The sequence below is a fragment of the Poecilia mexicana genome, unplaced genomic scaffold (genome assembly GCF_051168715.1).
Source record: "Poecilia mexicana isolate PSO_F unplaced genomic scaffold, ASM5116871v1 scaffold_17, whole genome shotgun sequence".
NCBI classification, from domain to species: domain Eukaryota; kingdom Metazoa; phylum Chordata; class Actinopteri; order Cyprinodontiformes; family Poeciliidae; genus Poecilia; species Poecilia mexicana.
The window spans coordinates 2568566-2588428 of NW_028263386.1; the positions used below are offsets into that span (position 1 = coordinate 2568566).

Genomic DNA, 19863 nt, shown 5'->3' on the forward strand with positions numbered 1-19863 from the left:
AGAAATTCACATTCTGATTACCTTAAAATATATTCAGATGGTTCTAAGAATATAAAGGATGTGTGAGGATAGGAATATATAATGACATAATGGTATTTAGATAGGTCGGACCTATCTAAATGGCATTTTATGTCTAATACTTAGGAAAAAATAATGATAAAAGTGAAGGATGTAGAGAGGAAATAAATGTAAAACATATAAGCTTGAAAGAGAGAGAGAGAGATTGACAAGAATGTTTAGGAGGACAGGAATGGAGTCTTGAAGGAAACAGAGATCTATTTACAAATTAAGGAAAGTATTATTTATTTTCAGAATACAAAACGTAAACAGAATTTAATGGATGTAATGTTGCTACACACTTATATACAGTAGGTGGCGGCATAGCTTAAAGTTGCTTGAGATCCGCGATGTTAGAAAAGAAGAAGAAGAAGCCTGCGTACCCTAGTCTAGAAAACTGCTGCATTGTCCCATCTCAGCTAATATTTCAGCAACCATGTCTTCAGTTCAGCATCTCAGAGAGTTTATCAGAGAGAGGCTAACTGCTGCTGCTCAAGAAATCTTCACAGAGGTTGAAAAAACCATCATTTGCTACGAAGAAGAGCTCGATGCTCAGCGCAGGATGATGGGGATCGACTGGAAACCACAAATTAAACTACACGTAGTCGGTTCGGAGCTGCAGAGACAAAGTTCCGGTAGGTCTGGATAAAGGTGCTGATGATTTCACTGCAGACGGAGATCCGTCAGCGGCGATAGTTGCTGCAGCTCCAGCTGCTGCTAAACAGGAACTGATTTAGCTGCTAGCTCGGATGCTACAGAGGCTAGCACAACCGTGGTAGCACAAAGAGAAAACCTGTTTGAGTCAAGCCGCCTGACTACATATACAGGTCCTTCTCAAATAATTAGCATATTGTGATAAAGTTCATTATTTTCCATAATGTAATGATAAAAATTAAACTGTCATATATTTTAGATTCATAATACACAAACTGAAATATTTCAGGTCTTTTATTGTTTTAATTTTGATGATTTTGGCAAACAGCACATGAAAACCCAAAATCCCTGTCTCAAAAAATTAGCATATCATGAAAAGGTTCTCTGAACGAGCAATAAAAATAATCATCTGAATCAACAAAGTAACTCTAAACACCTGAAAAAGATTCCTGAGGTTTTCAAAAACTCCCAGCCTGGTTCATTACTCAAAACTGCAATCATAGGTCAGACTGCCGACCTGACTGCTGTCCAGAAGGCCATCACTGACGCCCTCAAGCAAGAGGGTGAGACACAGAAAAAAATTTCTGAATGAATAGGCTGTTCCCAGAGTGCTGTATCAAGGCACATCAGTGGGAAGTCTGTGGGAAGGAGAAAGTGTGGCAGAAAAAGCTGCACAACGAGAAGAGGTGACCGGACCCTGAGGAAGATTGTGGAGAAGGGCCGATTCCAGACCTTGGGGGAAGCAGTGGACTGAGTCTGGAGTAGAAACATCCAGAGCGACTGTGCACAGGCGTGTGCAGGAAATGGGCTACAGGTGCCGCATTCCCCAGGTCAAAGGTCAAGCCACTTTTGAACCAGAAACAGCGGCAGAAGCGTCTGACCTGGGCTACAGAGAAGCAGCACTGGACTGTTGTTCAGTGGTCCAAAGTACTTTTTCGGATGAAAGAAAATTTTGCATGTCATTCGGAAATCAATGTGCCAGAGTCTGGAGGAAGACTGGGGAGAAGGAAATGCCAAAAATCCAGAAGTCCAGTGTCAAGTACCCACAGTCAGTGATGGTCTGGGTGCCATGTCAGCTGCTGGTGTTGGTCCACTGGGTTTTATCAAGGGCAGGATCAATGCAGCAGCTATCAGGAGATTTTGGAGCACTTCATGCTTCCATCTGCTGAAAATCTTTATGGAGATGAAAATTTCATTTTTCAGCACAACCTGGCACCTGCTCACAGTGCCAAAACCACTGGTATTACTGACCATGGTGTTACTGTACTCAGTTGGCCTGCCAACTCTCCTGACCTGAACCCCACAGAGAATCTGTGGGATATTGTGAAGAGAAAGTTGAGAGACGCAAGACCCAAAACTTTGGATGAGCTTAAAGCCGACATCGAAGCATCCTGGGCTCCATAACACCTCAGCAGTGCCACAGGCTGATTGCCTCCATGCCACACCGCATTGAAGGCTGCAAAAGGATTCCTGACCAAGCATTGAATGCATAACTGAACATAATTATTTGAAGGTTGACCTTTTTGGTATTAAAACACATTTCTTTTATTGGTCAGATGAAATATGCAAATTTTTTGAGACGGTAATTTTGGGTTTTCATGAGCTGTTTGCCAAAATCATCAGTATTAAAACAATAAAAGACCTGAAATATTTCAGTTTGTGTGCAATGAATCTAAAATATGACAGTTTAATTTTTATCATTACATTATGGAAAATAATTAACTTTATCTCAATATGCTAATTTTTTGAGAAGAACCTGTATTACTCTAATTGTTATGATGGAAATCTGGAATACAAGATGTAAATTTGTAAACTCACACATGATTTTGTAAATCAGAGCAGTGGAGAGTATTGTGAAGGAGAGGGGGAGACGCAGAATGAGCTTTGTTTTTTTTTTCATGGGGGCTCAGAACAAATGGAAGAAATAAGTAACAACAATATTTCTTTGTTTCTTATACTAAGTGAGCCAGTAATACGTATGGCGCTGTAGGTTCAACAGCCCTGATGGAGCACATAAAAACTGTAATCCTATCAATTCATTCAAAGCTAAAAGTTTAAAATCTGCATTTTAATTAATTGCTAAAGTTCAAAAAATAAAATTGGTCTGAGGGATCAATTAGATATAGTAAAAAATATGTATTTATATTGTTATCTCTTTAGTTCAGGTACCCAGACCAGTTCTACAGGGAAATGGGCAAATTTTGTCAAGTTAGAAACATGCAAATGATTTTCTCCAAATCTATATTTCTTAAATGTGTTTAATGAAATATCTCTCTGTTGCTGCACATTTGCTGTGTAGTTAAATGGATCAGATGATTCCAACAGTGATTACAGGAAATTATTTATTTGTGTTATTTCTACCAGACATCCAGTTTTCGTGAATGTAGCGTCTGATGGTTGCTATGGAGACATGATGACTCCAGGATGTTCCTCTTAGCTGCAGTTCTCCTAAAGAGATGTTGACCTGCTCCACCATCCTCCTCAGTGTTTGGTGTTGAGATAAACTCATCCAGCCTTTTCTCTCACAATTCTAGTTACTATGCTAAATGTAGAGTCAGAGCAATAACGAATAGGTTTCAGTTTTAGGCCAGTCTTTTTAATCTTATAGTGGCTTAGAGAAATTAATCTCTGTCTCAACATATTTATAACTCTGAAAACCAGAATATCAAATTTACTAAATTAAATTCCTACACAGTCTGATCAACTTTAAAAAATGAGGCTAAGCATAAGGTTATAAGTGTATTGTCTTAATGTATTTTTAGTTCTTCACTGTATGAATGGCTTTAAAGAATTAAACATTTAATTGTAAATAAAACATCAGTATGAAACTGTACTTCTAGATTAAAGTCTGAATGTACTTGAACTCCTTTTAACATTTTTGCCATGGCAGCAATTTAATGTGGAGGACACTTTACCTGCTTTTCAGTTAAAATCTAGAAACTAATTTTAGATTAACCATATGATGCTTATGGACCTTACCACAGGGGGCGCGTTTCATTGGCTAATGCCCATTTCACGTCACAGCGCAGCTACTACGTGCGTGACCGTCTCACAAACACAAGCTACAGTAGTAAACACATGCTAATGTACATTGTGGACTAGCAGACCGGCAGAAAGTTTTTGCGTCAGAATGGTTCTCCACTGTCAGTGGGGAATCTGTTCAGGCGATGTCAGGTATCTGATCGTATTTGTGGAACTAAAATTCACAGATTTCCAAAATCTGAAACGGGATGCCTTGCTTGGATCAAAGCTTGTGCACGACCGCATTTGCAGCTCAACCGTCATAAGATGAAAGGAGTGTGTGCTGGTGTATTATTGCTTTGCTTTCTTTGTGTTTAGTGAATGAAAAAAAGAAAGTCAATAATTAACACATCCATTATAAAAACCTTTTAGCTAAGTACAGCATAATGGCAGTACCGATACAACTTCCACACCTTGAAGCCTGTCTGTTACAGTCTTACATTAGCTGAACAGATCAATATGCAATGTGTACCGTATCTGACATGCATTAAAGATTTTATTTTAACTGAAAAGGCTTTTTACGAAACTGTAATCGTGTTAGCCGCGCTAACACCGAGTACCAGGCCTAGGCACACTCAAACATTTGCCAACAACAGAAATCACTGATTCCAAAAGTAACCCTCAAAACCATGAATGCCTGACTTACCCAGCCTTGCAAGAACAACAGGCATCAGTGATTTTGTCCACAGCTATATTTATGCTGAGGGTGTGAGGATCTGCTGTTTTCCTCATCTGTCGGTAGCTTTTAGCTGTGACGCGCACAATGTTGGAGGCATCCCGTGGCTCAAACACCTTGATGTCGTCCATAAAAGATGACATGAACTTGTTGGTTCCCCTGTCCATTGTCGTGGCTGATATTTTGTGAAAATCCGGCAGAAATGCTACACTAATCGACTCAGAAATACGCTGCAGAGAGTCAGTCGAAGTGAAAGACGCCATTTTCACATAGAAACTAAGCTCCGCAAGGCTTTGTTTGTGAGCCATGCAGCCACGTGGGATTTTAGAGGGCGTTTCTGGGCGGAGCTTGGTAAGGTCCATTGTCCAGAATCTCAAGGAAAACCAGATTGATCCATGAGATAGTCATCAATTAAATTATATTAATGATGTTGTTCTTCGTTCCCACAGACCTCCAACAGCCAAGTGTTTCCAATGAGGAGGAAACTTCTGCCATCCAACAAGTCTGGAGCCTGGCAAGTAGGTCCAGTGAGGACCAGAAAGAAGCAGAACATCAGTGGACTGAAAAGGAACAGATGGAACCAGGAACAAAATGGATTAAAAAAGAAGAGGAGGAACCAGAACCTACCCTGTTTAAACATGAGGAAATGGAATATCCACTAATGTATGTAAAAAAAGAGGAACTAGATTCTTCAGTGCTTCAACATGAACAGCAGCCACCAGAACATTTACCAACTGGACAGGACCAGAAGGACCTCTGCAGCAGTCAGGAGGGAGAGCAGCTTGTCCAGAAGCAGTTTGTTGCTTTGATTGAGACTTCTACTCTTCAGGGAGATGATATGAGTGAAGAAAAGGGTAGAACAGAGCAGCTTTCCCTTCATGTCTCTGCAGTGAATGAGAGCAAAGATCAGGAAGGAAGCAGCTGCTCTGTGTCAGAGAGTCAGTCTGATACTGGCACAAAGAAAATACCTTTCAAATGTGACATTTGTGGGAGATGTTACACACAACAGTATAACTTGAAAAACCATTACAGAACCCACACTGGTGAGAAACCTTTTTCATGTGAAACATGCGGAAAAAGTTTCTCCATAATGAGAAATTTAAATCGTCACAAGAGAATTCATACAGGTGAGAGGCCTTTTTCATGCCAATCATGCGGAAAAAGTTTTTCTGAAATTAGTAATTTAAATCGTCACAAGAAAATTCATACAGGTGAGAAGCCTTTTTCATGCAAGTTATGCGGAAAGAGTTTCTCTCAATTTAGTTCTTTAAATTACCATAGTAGTATTCATGCAGGTGAGAGGCCTTTTTCATGCAACTTATGTGGAAAAAGTTTCTCTCGACTTGGTCATTTAAATGACCACAAGAAAATTCATACGGGTGAGAGGCCTTTTTCATGCCAGTCATGCGGAAAGAATTTCTCTCGACTTAGTCACTTAGATCGTCACAAGAAAAGTCATACAGGTGAGAAACCTTTTTCTTGCCAGTCATGTGGAAAGAATTTCTCTCAAATTTATCATTTAAATCGTCACAAGAAAAGTCATACATTTGAGAAGGATTTCCACGAGAAACAATAAATGAATCAGCAGTAAATAAAAATGAGCTTATTAATAAAATGGATATAAAATTGCTTCTTTGTTTTCATCATCTCTTTTTACAAAGAGACTGGATGACAAAAAGTTTCACTCCTGTGCCTCGTGTTGTTCCCTCCCCTCGTTTTCTTGGTAACGGCTAAACACACTTGGAGCTAAAAGCATCAATTTTCTTCAACTCTGACTGAACCCATCACATGGCATACGATATCAACGACAGCAACAAAAGATGAAAAGTTTTTAACTTTGTGACATAACTTGTATATCCTGCATGTAAAAGCTAGAAATGTCACATGACCTAATTATGTCTTTCTCTTGGCTGGATGAGAGCTAGCGACTGTCGCCTCACCACGCAATCTCCATAAGAGGGAGAAGCGCCTCCTTCTTACCGCTGTGACTTCACATGACCATTACTTCAGTTACCTGCCGGGCTCCTTGTCTCCTACCACAGAGAGTAGTATAAAGCCCAGTGAGGAGGAGCAAGCAGTATGGGAGCGCGTTTTATATTTATATAAAACTTAACCCCTATTGGTCAAGGGCCTTTGAGATTATCAAAACTTGTCCTTCCTGTATGCAAGCTAATATTTTGGCACTGAAATTTAGCATGTGTGAAGGTAAGGTGAAAGTGTTCATTTTTGAAACATGTTGCATGGTGTTTTATGTAGCTTACCTGTGGTGTAATTACAGTAAAACTATAATAAAGAAACTGCAAGTAGCCAATCAGGACGCTTTCAGAATCCTCAGATTTCCACGTTGAACATCTGCAAGTTAAATGTTTGTCATGAGTAGCATACCAGCTTTTCATGTTTTGCTGAGGAATTTCATCTAAAAATGTATGTGCAGGTTGAATGTATCGAACAACTTCACAATAAAAGTTCTGACAACTGCAACATATGGTGATATTAGAAATTTCTAACTTTAACTATTGGAGTCATTGTTTCTCGGCCTTGTGATGTTGTTTTACTTGATGATTTTTGTATTTGACTTTTCTAAATTGCATGGATTACTTTTTGTCTCGTAATAAATATTTATGAATTAATACGAAGTTTCTTTAACTTGTTTTTGTATGGAGTAAAAATAGTCTCAAAATATCTGCGTGTGTAAAAATATTTGTGCATATGTAAGTATTTGTACCTGTTTTAAAGGATTTGTGCGTGTGTAATAAGATTTGTTCATCTGCAAAGATATTTGTGTGTGTGTAATACTATTTGTAAACCTTAAAAATAAAATAAACGTTCTCCTACGCCTATGTTGAAAAAGTATACACAAGTCACCTGGTACACACACGCACAAAACTGCATTTACACACAGATCCAGTTACGAGTGCGCGAGTATTTTTGAGACTCTTGACGCTTCGGGAAGTTCCCAGATTTGTGTGTAGATGGTGTGTTTACATGCTGGTAGAAAGCTGGGTCATCTGAGTTTTGCTCCGAGTCTAGCGTTTTTACAAACTCAATCATCTCCATCCATTGGCTTTATTTATCATTTCTCTGTTTTTCTCTCTTTCTACCAAAAACTGGATGATAAAAGTCTTCAGTTTGGTACTTTGGTCTCAACGAGACCTTATTTTAAAAGGCAATTTTGTTTAAAAGACTTCAAAATTCATTAGTTGCTTTATTTATTCTGGATATTAAAATGTCTTCCATTTCCAGTGTTAAATGTTCATTAGAATTTAAAGTTTAATGACCTTTGAGAATGAGTTATTGCATTATTATTTCGTCATTACCATTATATTACTTAAAAAATGGTCTCAAAAGAATTATTATCATTTGTTGAGAACTTCTGGAAAACCTTATCATACAGTAACAATTTTCATGGTGACAGACCTATTCACACATCCTCCAGAATCTTCAGATTAAACTGTGTTTGTGTCTGGATCTCTGAAATCCACAGATACCCCATTTCATCGGCCCTTAAAGAAATATATACCTCATCTGCAAACCAGGACAAACTTGCTGTTCCCGTTTGTCTTCATTTCAAGTTGATTAATGTAGATGGTAAAATGTATTCAGGTGGTTTAGATTTTCACAAGCAATCAATTTCTTTCTCAGTTGATATTTTAACACAATTGACAGTTAATAAACACATACTTAAGAAAATAAATATTTTATGCATTTATTTAAAGCACCACTGCAAAAATAGGCTTCACAGCAAAAAAATTAACGCATAAACATTTCATAAACATAAAAAGAAAAATTTCTACATACATTGTGATGATTCAAGTAATTTTCAGGTTCAGTAATGTTCTGTCACAGGTTTGTCAGTGCATCAGCTGTTCAAGAAAATCAACAAAATTTTTTCCTAACACTAACTGTCTATTTGTACTTTTTCTGCATCTTCAGACAATCTGCAACAGCTGAGATTCTGGGAGGTTCAACACCAAAACCTCAAGCTTCAAACTCAGCCGTCAACTGGACCAAGACACCTTTCAAACAACTACAGTAGTTAACCTGCTCTGTTGGTAGATGTTATGGTGTCTACTTAATCTTCACCCATCAGATACCATTTCCCTTATGTGAAAGGGGTGGAACGGTATCTGATGGCCATATTTCACCCATCAGATACCATTCCCCCTGTGTAAAAACTTAATCAAAAAACTCAAAGGTGATCAAAACAAAAGGTGAATCTAACTCAAATAGTCACCTGATGCACCATTGATTCTTGTTTACGCAGCCCAAAAAGAACGAAAGTCAAAATGCTGTTCTTTGGTTGTTTTATTCCATAGTTCAGGCAAAAAAGTTACAGGCTTCCCAGGATTCTGCTTCTCCTGCTCTGATTTCTGCACCTGTTCTCTGGCTAATAGACTGACTGATGACTGACTGAGACTAGTGACTGGTTGTTTCCATTGACTGAAATGACTGAAGTGACTGTTGACTGGTAAAAAACTTTGTGACCACCGACGTGCATAATAAGCTACCTAAGACCCACCTATTTATACTGTGAAACACCCATGTCCCAATCTGAAATTAATTTAAGTGAATTACTAACCAAAGAACTTATTCTAAATAACAAATTAAACAAAAATTATAATGATAAATCAACTAGAAAATAAACAAAAAATAAGAAACTAAACCATTTAAATTCTAAGATTTAACTGAAAATAGATAAATGGCTCCTACAGTATCTGATGGCCATGTTTCACCCATCAGATATCGTTCCCCCGTTCTATAGTGGGGGAACAGTATCTGATGGGCATATTTGGCACACACACAAATCTTTTTACACATACACAAATACTTTTACATACGCAGATATACTTTTACACACGTACAGATATTTTGAGACTATTTTCACTCCATATTTTTCGGCTGTCCACACTCCAGTTCAGTCGGGGGCGGTATTGCACGTATTTCCTTGTTTGCCAACCGCCACAAAACATCGAAAAAGACGCCTTCATGGGCTAAGCTAGAAAACTGCAGCATTGACCCATTTCGGCTAATATTTCAGCAACCATGTCTTCAGTTCAGCATCTCAGAGAGTTTATCAGAGAGCGACTAACTGCTGCTGCTCAAGAAATCTTCACAGAGGTTGAAAAAACCATCATTTGCTACGAGGAAGAGCTCGATGCTCAGCGCAGGATGATGGGGATCGACTGGAAACCACAAATTAAGCTTCACAGAGTCGGTTCGGAGCTGCAGAGACAAAGTTCTGGTAGGTCTGGATAAAGGTGCTGATGTTTTCACAGCAGGTAGAGATCCGTCAGCGGCGATAGTTGCTGCAGCTCCAGCTGCTGCTAAACGGGGCTGAACAGGAACTGATTTAGCTGCTAGCTCTGATGCTACAGAGGCTAGCACAAACGTGGTAGCACAAAGAGATAATCGTGTTTATGAGCCAAGCCCCAGGACTAATATATTACTCCAATTGTTATGGTGGAAATACGAAATACAACGTGTAAATTCTTAATTTGTAAAGTCACACATTATTTTGCAAATAAGAGCAGTGGAGAGTATTATGAATGAGAAGGAGAGGCACAGAATGAGCTTTGTTTTTTTCTCATGGGGGCACAGAACAAAATAACTAATTGATCCCTTAGCAGCTAAGGGATCAATTAGTTATAGTAAAAAAAATTGAATAATGATTTACTGTTATCCCTTCAGTTCAGGGACCCAGACCAGTTCTACAGGGGAATGGCAAACTGTGTCAAAGTAGAAACATGCACACATCTCCAAATCTATATTTCTCAAATGTGTTTAATGAAATATCTCTTTTGCTGCACATTTGTTGTGTGGGACATAGTCAAGCTAAATGGATCAGATGATTCCAACAGTGATTACAGGAAATTATTTATTTGTGTTATTTCTCCCAAACATCCAGTTTTCATAGTGTCTGATGGTTGCTATGGAGACCTGATGACTCCAGGATGTTCCTCTTAGCTGCAGTTCTCTTACAGAGACCTGGAGATGTGTTGACCTGCTCCACCATCCTCCTCAGTGTTTGGTGTTGAGATAAACTCATCCAGCATCATCTCTCACACATTCAGTTACTAACCTAAAAGAAAATCTAAGCAATAATGAATAAGTTTCATGATTGCTTTTTTCTTTCACCCACTTCCTTTTGAACATCAACACATCTGCCTTACTGAAGGAAATTGTCTTTCTTTTTTGAATAGTGGCTTAGAGAAACAAGTCTATGTCTCATCATATTTATAACCCAGAAAACCATAATGTAATTTTTTACTAAATTAAATTCCTGCACAGTCTGATCAACTTTAAAAAGTGAGGCTAGACGTTACAAGTGAGATTAAAAACATATTGTCTTAAAGTATTTTGAGTTCTTCACTTTATGAATTCCCTAAAGTTAAACATTTGATTGTAAATAAAAATCTGCATGAAACTGTACTTCTTGATTAAAATCTGAATGTATTTGAAATCTTTTTAACATTTTTGCCATATCAGCAAATTAATATGAAGGATACTTTACCTGCTTTTTAGTTAAAATCTACAAACTAATTTTAGATTAACCATATGATGTCTACAGACCAGAATCCCCAGGAAAAACCAGACTGATCCATGAGATAGTCATCAATTAAATTATATTAATGATGTCATCCCTTGTTCCCACAGACCTCCAACAGCCAAGTGTCTCCAATGAGGAAAAAGCTTCTGTCATCCAACAAGTCTGGAGCCTGGCAAGTAGGTCCAGTCAGGACCAGAAAGAAGCAGAACATCAGTGGACTGAAGAGGAACAGATGGAACCAGGAACAAAATGGATTAAAAAAGAAGAGGAGGAACCAGAACCTGCACTGTTTAAACATGAGGAAATAGAATATCCACTAACATATGTAAGAAAAGAGGAGCTAGATTCTTCAATGCTTCAACATGAACAGCAGCCACCAGAACATTTACCAACTGGACAGGACCAGAAGGACCTCTGCAGCAGTCAGGAGGGAGAGCAGCTTGTCCAGAAGCAGTTTGTTGCTTTGATTGAGACTTCTACTCTTCAGGAAGATGATATGAGTGAAGAAGAGACAAGAACAGAGCAGCTTTCCCTTCATGTCTCTCCAGTGGTTGAGAGCAAAGATCAGGAAGGAAGCAGCTGCTCTGTGTCAGAGAGTCAGTCTGATCCTGGCACAAAGAAAAGACCTTTCAAATGTGACATTTGTGGGAGATGTTACACACGAAAGAGAACGTTGAAAAAACATTACAGAATTCATACAGGTGAGAGACCTTTTTCATGCCAGTTGTGCAGAAAAAGTTTCTCACGAAGTAGTAGTCTAACAGTGCACAAGAGAATTCATACAGGTGAGAGGCCTTTTTTATGCCAATCATGCGGAAAAAGTTTTTCTCAAATAAGTAATTTAAATCGTCACAAGAAAAATCATACAGGTGAGAGGCCTTTTTCATGCCAATCATGTGGGAAAACTTTCTCTGACATTAGTGATTTAAATCGGGAGAGGCCTTTTTCATGCCAATCATGCGGAAGAAGTTTCTCTCAATTTAGTTATCTAAATTACCATAAGAATATTCATACAGGTGAGAGACCTTTTTCATGCCAGTCATGCGGAAAGAAATTCTCTCGTCTTCGTCACTTAAATCATCACAAGATAAGTCATACATTTGAGAAGGGTTTCCACGAGAAACAATAAATCAATCAGCAGTAAATAAAAATGAGCTTATTAATAAAATGATGGATATAAAATTGCTTCTTTGTTTCATCATCTCTCTTTCTACAAAGAGACTTGATGACAAAAAGTTTCACTCCTGTGCCTCGTGTTGTTCCCTCCCCTCTCATTTTCTTGGTAACTGCTAAGCACACTTAGAGCTAAAAGCATCAATTTATAAAGAGACACACTTTCATTTGTGTTGTTCTCTTTTCGTTTTTTCTGTTATTGTTTCTGTGACTGTTATTTTCTTGACTCTATAGTTCAACTCTCACAGTTGTTGTAGTCTTTGGCTGAGATAACCTCATCCAGCCTCATCCCTCCAGTTGTTTGCCTATATGCACAGTTTGAGCAGTAATTAATAGATTTCCATTTTAGGGCAGCCTTTTCAATATTTTCTTGGACCCACTTCCTTTTGAACATTAAGACATTTGCTTTATTAAAGAAAATTATCTCCTTTCTTTTTTTTTCTTTGCTGTTGCTGAACACTGTTAAATTCAAATTCAATTAAATGCAGATCCACAGGGCTGTTCAGTAAATATGGATCTTTACTTTTTGATCTGGGAATGGTAACTTTTAATCTTTTACTCCTAAAAACATTACAAAAATGATATGATTGACAGAGGCCCTCATTTTTTTTTCTACTTGTATAAAAATTAACGCCTGTTAGTCAAGGGCCTTTGGGATTAACATAACTTTTCCTTCCTGTATGTAAGCTCATGTATTGGCACTGAAATTTAGCATGTGTGCAGCTAAGGTGAAAGTGTTCCTTTTTGGAACTTATTGCACCACGTTTTATATTGCTCACCTGTGGTGTAACTACAGTTTATAATGAAGAAACTACAAGTCGTCAATCAAGACACTTTCCGAATTCTCTTCAGATTTCCACGATGAACTGATTCAAGTCAAATGTTTGTCATGAGTAACATGCTAACTTTTCATGCTTTGCTGAGGAATGTTGTGTATAAATGTATGTGCCGCTTGGACGTATCAAACAACTTCACAATAAAAGCTCTGACAACTGCAACACATATTTTGGCTTTTTAAAAAAAACACAAAAAAAACTATTGGAATTACTTGATTTGATCATTTATTTTCTATATGATATGGACTACTTTTTGTCTCAAATTAAAGACTCATGAATTAATACGAAGTTATTTTTATTCCCCTGTTTACACCCTGTCCACACTCCTGTTCAATCGTGGGCGGTAATTCACCAATTTCGTTGTCTACCGTCAAAAAAAAAACAAACATCGAAGAAGAAAGAAGAAGCCTGCATGGCTAAGCTAGAAAACTGTTGCATTGTCCCATCAATCTCTGCTAATATGTCGAGAAACGGCAGGCGCAAATCGTGACACCGCACCTACCGTGGCACTTCAGTGGCATGTGTCATGGCAGCCACTGTTTTCGGAGCTAGGTGCCAGTGTTGTCACTGACTTCGGCTGACTTTTTTTTTCGTATTTGAACTTATTTTATTTTTATTTTTTATTGACAATAAAGGGGTTTACAAAATAGCATTAGTGACAGCAGGGTCTAGACCTGGTGGAGTCAGAACAGAAGTTACAGAAGATTTAAGAAGCATCATAACACCAGATGGGATGGCATCAAAAACAAGCACATATTCCTTTGGTGGTGTGGGGAGACCAAACCTTTCTAGAAGTTCAGAATAAGACATTAAGACACCATCAGGACTAAACAGCTGCTGAACCAAGATGATTCCATGTTCAAACCAATTTTCCAAGAATAAAGATTTATATTTGTAGAGAATGTCTCCATTGTTCCAAATATAATATCGATGGAGTGAAAAATTGTGCTTGTAAATTAGAGACCAGGGAAGAAGCATTTGTGACTGACAACAAACGAGGCCTCGCATTGCATGGGTCACGTGACTGCTTCATTTTGCGTGTTGGTTTCCAAAATAAAACCGCGATGAGCCTTGCTGTGTCATGGGTTGTTGTCCATTTGGTAGCGCATCAGAGGATGATATTTGTCTTCAGTGGCCAAATAAAATGAACATTGACCAACATATTCGATGTATATTGATGGCACTCATCAAAATGTTTGTTACTGGTTTTCTCAATTGTAGATTATGTTGTTTTTTAAATAACTATATTTTTGTGATTTTATGATGTAAATCTCTTTGAACTGCGTTGTTGCTGAAACGTGCTACACAAATAAACTTGATTGTCTGAAATAGAGCCAGCAAGAGGAAAATCTGACATCTGAGCATACTTTGAGATTATCCTCACAATAAAATTCTTCTTAGATAACAATAATTAACCCTCCACCTCCCAATTTCTCACCTTCTGCAAAGTTCCACTATTATTTGTAGTCTGATTAGCAAAGATATATGAGTCTTGCACAGCAGAAACAGATTTAATCTTGTTGCAGAACTAAAATTCAACATGTAGCCAAATATGAGGGATCAGAGCCAATTAGAAATCCAAGAAAAAGTGAACGCCCCAACAGACACTGCACTCTCAAGACATTAAAACATCAATTGTCTTTATTGTCAAATCCATCTATAACATAAAATAAAACCCAACACAACCACTAACGTTCAACATAAACCAGGATTAGATTGCTTACAAATAATTGTAATAATTGAAACATATGACAATTACATATGGTTTCATTGATTATCCTGTTACTAAACATGAGTTTGATGAAAACTTTGCGACAATATTGCATTTAGTAATTTTTGGAAGTATGATCCAACTGAGTGACAAGACTGTTACAGTTTCACCAGCAGATGTCACTATAGAGCAATGAATGAAGCATCGAGTAACGAACCTTTTTGCAAAGCAAAGTGCTGGAAAGGTTCATTGCTTCATGAGGCTTCATTTGCCCATCACTAGCTGTTACAAAGGTGCCGAAACCAATGGCATCCCTGATACCTGTTGTGTATTTGATTAATTCAAAGACGAAAAGAGTCGGCTGGATTATTCAGATGAACTTTAGTGAATAAATAGGATGAACGAATCATACATGAAATACAAAAAGTGTAGGAAATCAGCTAACATAAGTCTTTCTGCGAAAAAAAACCCTGAAAATTCTTTCTTCTTCGTCTGTCTTCAAGTTCTTCTTCTACTAGTTATAAAGCATCATGGGATATGTGGTCCATTTGCCGAAGCCGGTGGCAACACTCACAGCTAGCCCCGAAAACAGTGGCACTTGTTACCAATAACGGCAGGTGTCAGCGGAAGTGCCAGTATGAGATGCCGAAGTCAGCCGAAGTCATCCGAAGTCAGTGACAACACTGACAGCTAGCCCCGGAAACAGTGGCACTTGTGGTGCCGAATGACACTTACCACCGGAAGTGCCATTAGTAGGTGCGGTGTCACGATTTGAGCTCGGCCCTGCTGGATATGTCAGTAACCATGTCTTCAGTTCAGCATCTCAGAGAGTTTATCAGAGAGCGACTAACTGCTGCTGCTCAAGAAATCTTCACAGAGGTTGAAAAAACCATCATTTGCTACGAGGAAGAGCTCGATGCTCAGCGCAGGGTGATGGGGATCGACTGGAAACCACAAATAATTGGTTCGGAGCTGCAGAGACAAAGTTCTGGTAGGTCTGGATAAAGGTGCTGATGTTTTCACAGCAGACTGAGATCCGTCAGCGGCGATAGTTGCTGCAGCTCCAGCTGCTGCTAAAGAGAAACTGTTTTTAGCTGCTAGCTCTGATGCTACAGAAGTTGATCGGTTTGTAGCTCAAGACGTGTTTACGAGTCTCTGAAACCCAGATGGAGATCATTCAACCCCTTTGACTAAATATATTATTCCAATTATTATCAGTGCTCGCAATCATGGAATACAAATTGTAAATTCTTCATTTGAAAGAAAAAAATTCCTAAAATGTACATTTAAAATATTTTTTTGTTGTAGTTATATTTTTAGGAGCACCAATTGTAACAGACCCCTCTTTAAATGAAGGAATTGGCTTTACTGATGAACAGGTTTATTGGGAGTAAACCTTGAGTTTCACCGTAAGAGCTGTGTGTACAAACAAGACAGTGTGAGCTATAAACATCTCTTACAACCACAACGTTTGAAATAAAAAAATAACATTCACCACTAAAATATCAACTTGACTCAAAAAACTAAGCCAGTATTCTTATACAATACAGAAAATTTACAATTCCGATTGTTTGTAACTTGTCTTCCGTTCTGCCAAGCCGCCGTTTTACCATATAAACAAAGGAAGCTGTCTTATCAAAATAAAAACATTAAATCAAAAGCCGGAAGTCCGTCATATGTCGTACAAAATAAAATTACGTAAATGCAATAACTGCCAAAAGGGGAATACAAAGAAATAAAACAAATAAGTTGGGGTTATTTACACAAATTCCTAAACAGTGACCAGTCCTGCCATTTTGGATGGCGAAGGTAGAACACACAGGGATGAACTGTCCCAATTCTAATTTTGCAAGCCTGGAATCTACACACTCAAACTGTTATGTGCTCTTCGACTCAGTTCACACTTCATAGAGGGGTGTAAGGTGCAGCCTGAGTATTGGGACCGCGTCAGGGAGACCTGGAGATGTTTTGACCCGCACCACCATCCTCCTCAGTGTGGTGTTGAGATAAACTCATCTCTCACATTCCAGTTGTTTGCCTATATGCACAATTTGAGCAATAATGAATAGATTTTCATTTTAGGCCAGTCTTTTCAATATTTTCTTAGATCCACTTCCTTTTGAACATCAAGACATTTGCCTTATTTAAGAAAATGCTCTCTCCTCTTTCTTCTTTTGAAGGGTGGCTTAGAAAAATGAGTCTCTGCTCCTTGTCACATTTGTTACTCAGAGCACCAGAATGCCATGTTTTACTAATGGAAGTGCCTACACAGTCTGATCAACTTTAAAAAGTGCAGTTAGAAGCTGGCTTTTTAGTGAGATTAATAACATATTGTCTTAATGTAAGATGAGTTCTTTTGAGAAAATGCTTAATTTAAAAAAAAAAAAATCTGAAACTCTACTTCTGGATGTAAAGTAGTTTAGGCACAAGTGTCAGAAGGTGAACAGAAAATCAGTACCAGCCACCTGGTTTCAGTTTCTTCAAATGACTTTTTATTCACTCTTTCTCTGACTTCTCTCTCAAGCATCCAAAAGCTCACTGTTTTTATATCCAATTGGCACCACACCTGTGCTTGATTGGAGACAGCCAAAAAGGAACAGGTCAAACAAACAAAATATAAACAGAGAAACACTAAAATTACAAATTAATTTACAAACTCCTACATAATGAAGTTGTCTGCAAAATAAATTACATAATACAAGATAACTCAAAAGGTTACTTTAAAGAAAAACAAACAAAGCAATACACAAAAGAAAAACCTTCTAATTGGTAGAACCCAGCAAGGTAATCACTGACATCATCCAGCCATTTAAGCAGGAAGTACTGGGCCGGCCCCTCCCATACTCCTACCCTGCTGCAGATCTACAAGCAGAAATGATGGTGAGTACAAAGGAAAACAAATACCTTAATAAATATACTTTGAAACGAATTCAACCTATAGTCCAGAAATAATAACTTTAACCTAAATCTACATAGACACTGGAACATAATGCTAACAAAAAACAAACCCGGGATAGTAAGTGAAGCAAAATTGCAATGTTTAAATTAATCATTATAACCAAATATAGAAAGTAAGTGAATGAGAAAGACTAAGAGACAAGTGGTGAACGCAAACTGAACCACTTTGTCACACTGGATTAAAACCATATCTACTTTTACATTTTTGTCACAGCTGCAAATTAGTGCGGAGAACACTTCACCTGCTTTTTAGTTAAAATCTACAAACTAATTTTAGATTAAGTGCATAATGCCTACAGATCAGAATTTTCAGGAAAAACCAGGCTGATCCATGAGATAGTCATCAATTAGATTATATTAATGATGTCATCCCTGGTTCCCACAGACCTCCAACAGCCAAGTGTCTCCAATGAGGAAGAAGCTTCTTCCATCCAACAAGTCTGTAACCTGGCAAATGGATCCAGTGATAACCAGGATGTACCAGAACCTCAGTGGACTGAAGAGGAACAGATGGATCCAGAACCAAAGTGGATTAAAAGAGAAGAGGAGGAACCAGAACCTACACTGTTTAAACATGAGGAAATAGAATATCCACTAACTTATGTAAGAAAAGAGGAGATAGTGTCTTTGGTGCTTCAACATGAACAGCAGCCACCAGAACATTTACCAACTGGACAGGACCAGAAGGACCTCTGCAGCAGTCAGGAGGGAGAGCAGCTTGTCCAGAAGCAGTTTGTTGCTTTGATTGAGACTTCTACTCTTCAGGGAGATGATATGAGTGAAGAAGAGACAAGAACAGAGCAGCTTTCCCTTCATGTCTCTCCAGTGGTTGAGAGCAAAGATCAGGAAGGAAGCAGCTGCTCTGTGTCAGAGAGTCAGTCTGATACTGGAACAAAGAAAAGACCTTTCAAATGTGACATTTGTGGGAGATGTTACACACATCAGTGTAACTTGAAAATCCATCACAGAACTCACACTGGTGAGAAACCTTATTCATGTGAAACATGCGGAAAAAGGTTTTCTAAAATTAGCAATTTAAGTCGTCACAAGAGAATTCATACAGGTGAGAGGCCTTTTTCATGCCAAATATGTGGAAAAAGTTTCCCTCAAAGTAGTCACTTAAATGCCCACGTGAGAATTCATACAGGTGAGAAGCCTTTTTCATGTCAGTCATGCGGAAAGAGTTTCTCTCAAATTGGTTCTTTAAATGTCCACAAAAGAATCCATACAGGTGAGAAGCCTTTTTAAACCATGTCATGTGGAAAAAAGTTTCTCTCGGATTGAGGAGCTAAAATGTAGTGAGAATTCATAAAGGTGAGAGGCTACTTTGAAGCCAAACATGTCGAAAAGCTTTCTCTTAAATTGATGTGGAAGAACCAAGAGTTCTCAGAAAAACCACATGAGTGCGATGGGTTTTTCCACATGAACTATGGGGGATGGGGCGGGGGGGAGAAGTGTATGAAATATGCTATAGAATATTAAGAATATTTCAACTGATGTGCAAGTTCAGATATTGAGGTGTTATTCTACTTGACATGCTACTGGTGGACATTTGCAAAGCAGTCAATCCAAAAGCAGGACTTTTTTTTCTGCTGACTGGCTGTACCCCAATAACAGAGACAAGGAAGACATTTACTGTTAGTTTCTTTAGTTGTGCCAAAATGAGTTCCACAAAATATATTCATGCGTATTACGGTATATTGGGTATTTGAATTGATAAACTAGACAGATCATTTTAGAGTCTCAAGTACTCTGAAATACATCAGAATGATAGAGTTGGAACTGCCTACTCCAGAGGTCTCCAACCCAATTATTCAACAGTTAATATCCTACAGGTTTGAGATTCATCCCTGCTCCCAGGGTCTGCCATAAATATTGGGCCCCATGGCAAAAAATAAAATTGGGTCTCCACTGCGCAGGTGCTGTCACTATTTTTTGAGTCAGTCTGACCCATTACAAGCGATTCGATACATCCACATGTTAGATGTATCAAACAATTTAAAAATAAAAACCTTGACGATTGCAATAAATAGCGATATTGGACATATTTCTAGATTTTTAAACTATTGAAATAAGGGTTTATCTGCTTTGTGATGGGTGTGTTTTTTCTTACTTGATTTGTATATTTAATTTACTTTTTTCTAAGGGGTATGGACTACTTCTTGTCTCGCAATAAAGACTTATGAATTAATACGAAGTTGTTTTTTTCTCGATTACTTATCACTTGTCC

The 19863-nt window shown here is 38.1% G+C and overlaps 3 protein-coding genes across 3 annotated transcripts; all 3 read left to right on the forward strand.

Annotated features, from left to right (window-relative positions):
- Positions 1-393: 393 nt before the first annotated feature.
- Positions 394-7258, forward strand: LOC106907991 (uncharacterized). Its single transcript, XM_088014403.1, has 2 exons — positions 394-692; positions 4858-7258. Exons 1-2 carry the CDS (start codon positions 494-496, stop codon positions 5982-5984), a joined length of 1326 nt encoding a protein of 441 aa, XP_087870529.1. The 5' UTR covers positions 394-493; the 3' UTR covers positions 5985-7258.
- Positions 7259-8801: 1543 nt separating this feature from the next.
- On the forward strand, positions 8802-13126 carry LOC148154525 (uncharacterized). Its single transcript, XM_088014411.1, has 2 exons — positions 8802-9650; positions 11063-13126. Exons 1-2 carry the CDS (start codon positions 9452-9454, stop codon positions 12082-12084), a joined length of 1221 nt encoding a protein of 406 aa, XP_087870537.1. The 5' UTR covers positions 8802-9451; the 3' UTR covers positions 12085-13126.
- Positions 13127-15372: 2246 nt separating this feature from the next.
- On the forward strand, positions 15373-19830 carry LOC148154526 (uncharacterized). The gene is made up of 2 exons (XM_088014417.1): positions 15373-15666; positions 18019-19830. The coding sequence occupies exons 1-2, from the start codon at positions 15468-15470 to the stop codon at positions 18879-18881; spliced, it is 1062 nt and encodes a 353-aa protein (XP_087870543.1). The 5' UTR covers positions 15373-15467; the 3' UTR covers positions 18882-19830.
- The last annotated feature ends 33 nt before the right edge of the window (positions 19831-19863 follow it).

Coding starts and splice junctions, on each gene's coding strand:
- LOC148154526 (XM_088014417.1), top strand. CDS start 15,468: ATGTCAGTAACCATGTCTTCAGTTCAGCATCTCAGAGAGTTTATCAGA. Junction 15,667..18,018: donor GCTGCAGAGACAAAGTTCTG/GTAGGTCTGGAT, acceptor TGGTTCCCACAG/ACCTCCAACAGCCAAGTGTC.
- LOC106907991 (XM_088014403.1), top strand. CDS start 494: ATGTCTTCAGTTCAGCATCTCAGAGAGTTTATCAGAGAGAGGCTAACT. Junction 693..4,857: donor GCTGCAGAGACAAAGTTCCG/GTAGGTCTGGAT, acceptor TCGTTCCCACAG/ACCTCCAACAGCCAAGTGTT.
- LOC148154525 (XM_088014411.1), top strand. CDS start 9,452: ATGTCTTCAGTTCAGCATCTCAGAGAGTTTATCAGAGAGCGACTAACT. Junction 9,651..11,062: donor GCTGCAGAGACAAAGTTCTG/GTAGGTCTGGAT, acceptor TTGTTCCCACAG/ACCTCCAACAGCCAAGTGTC.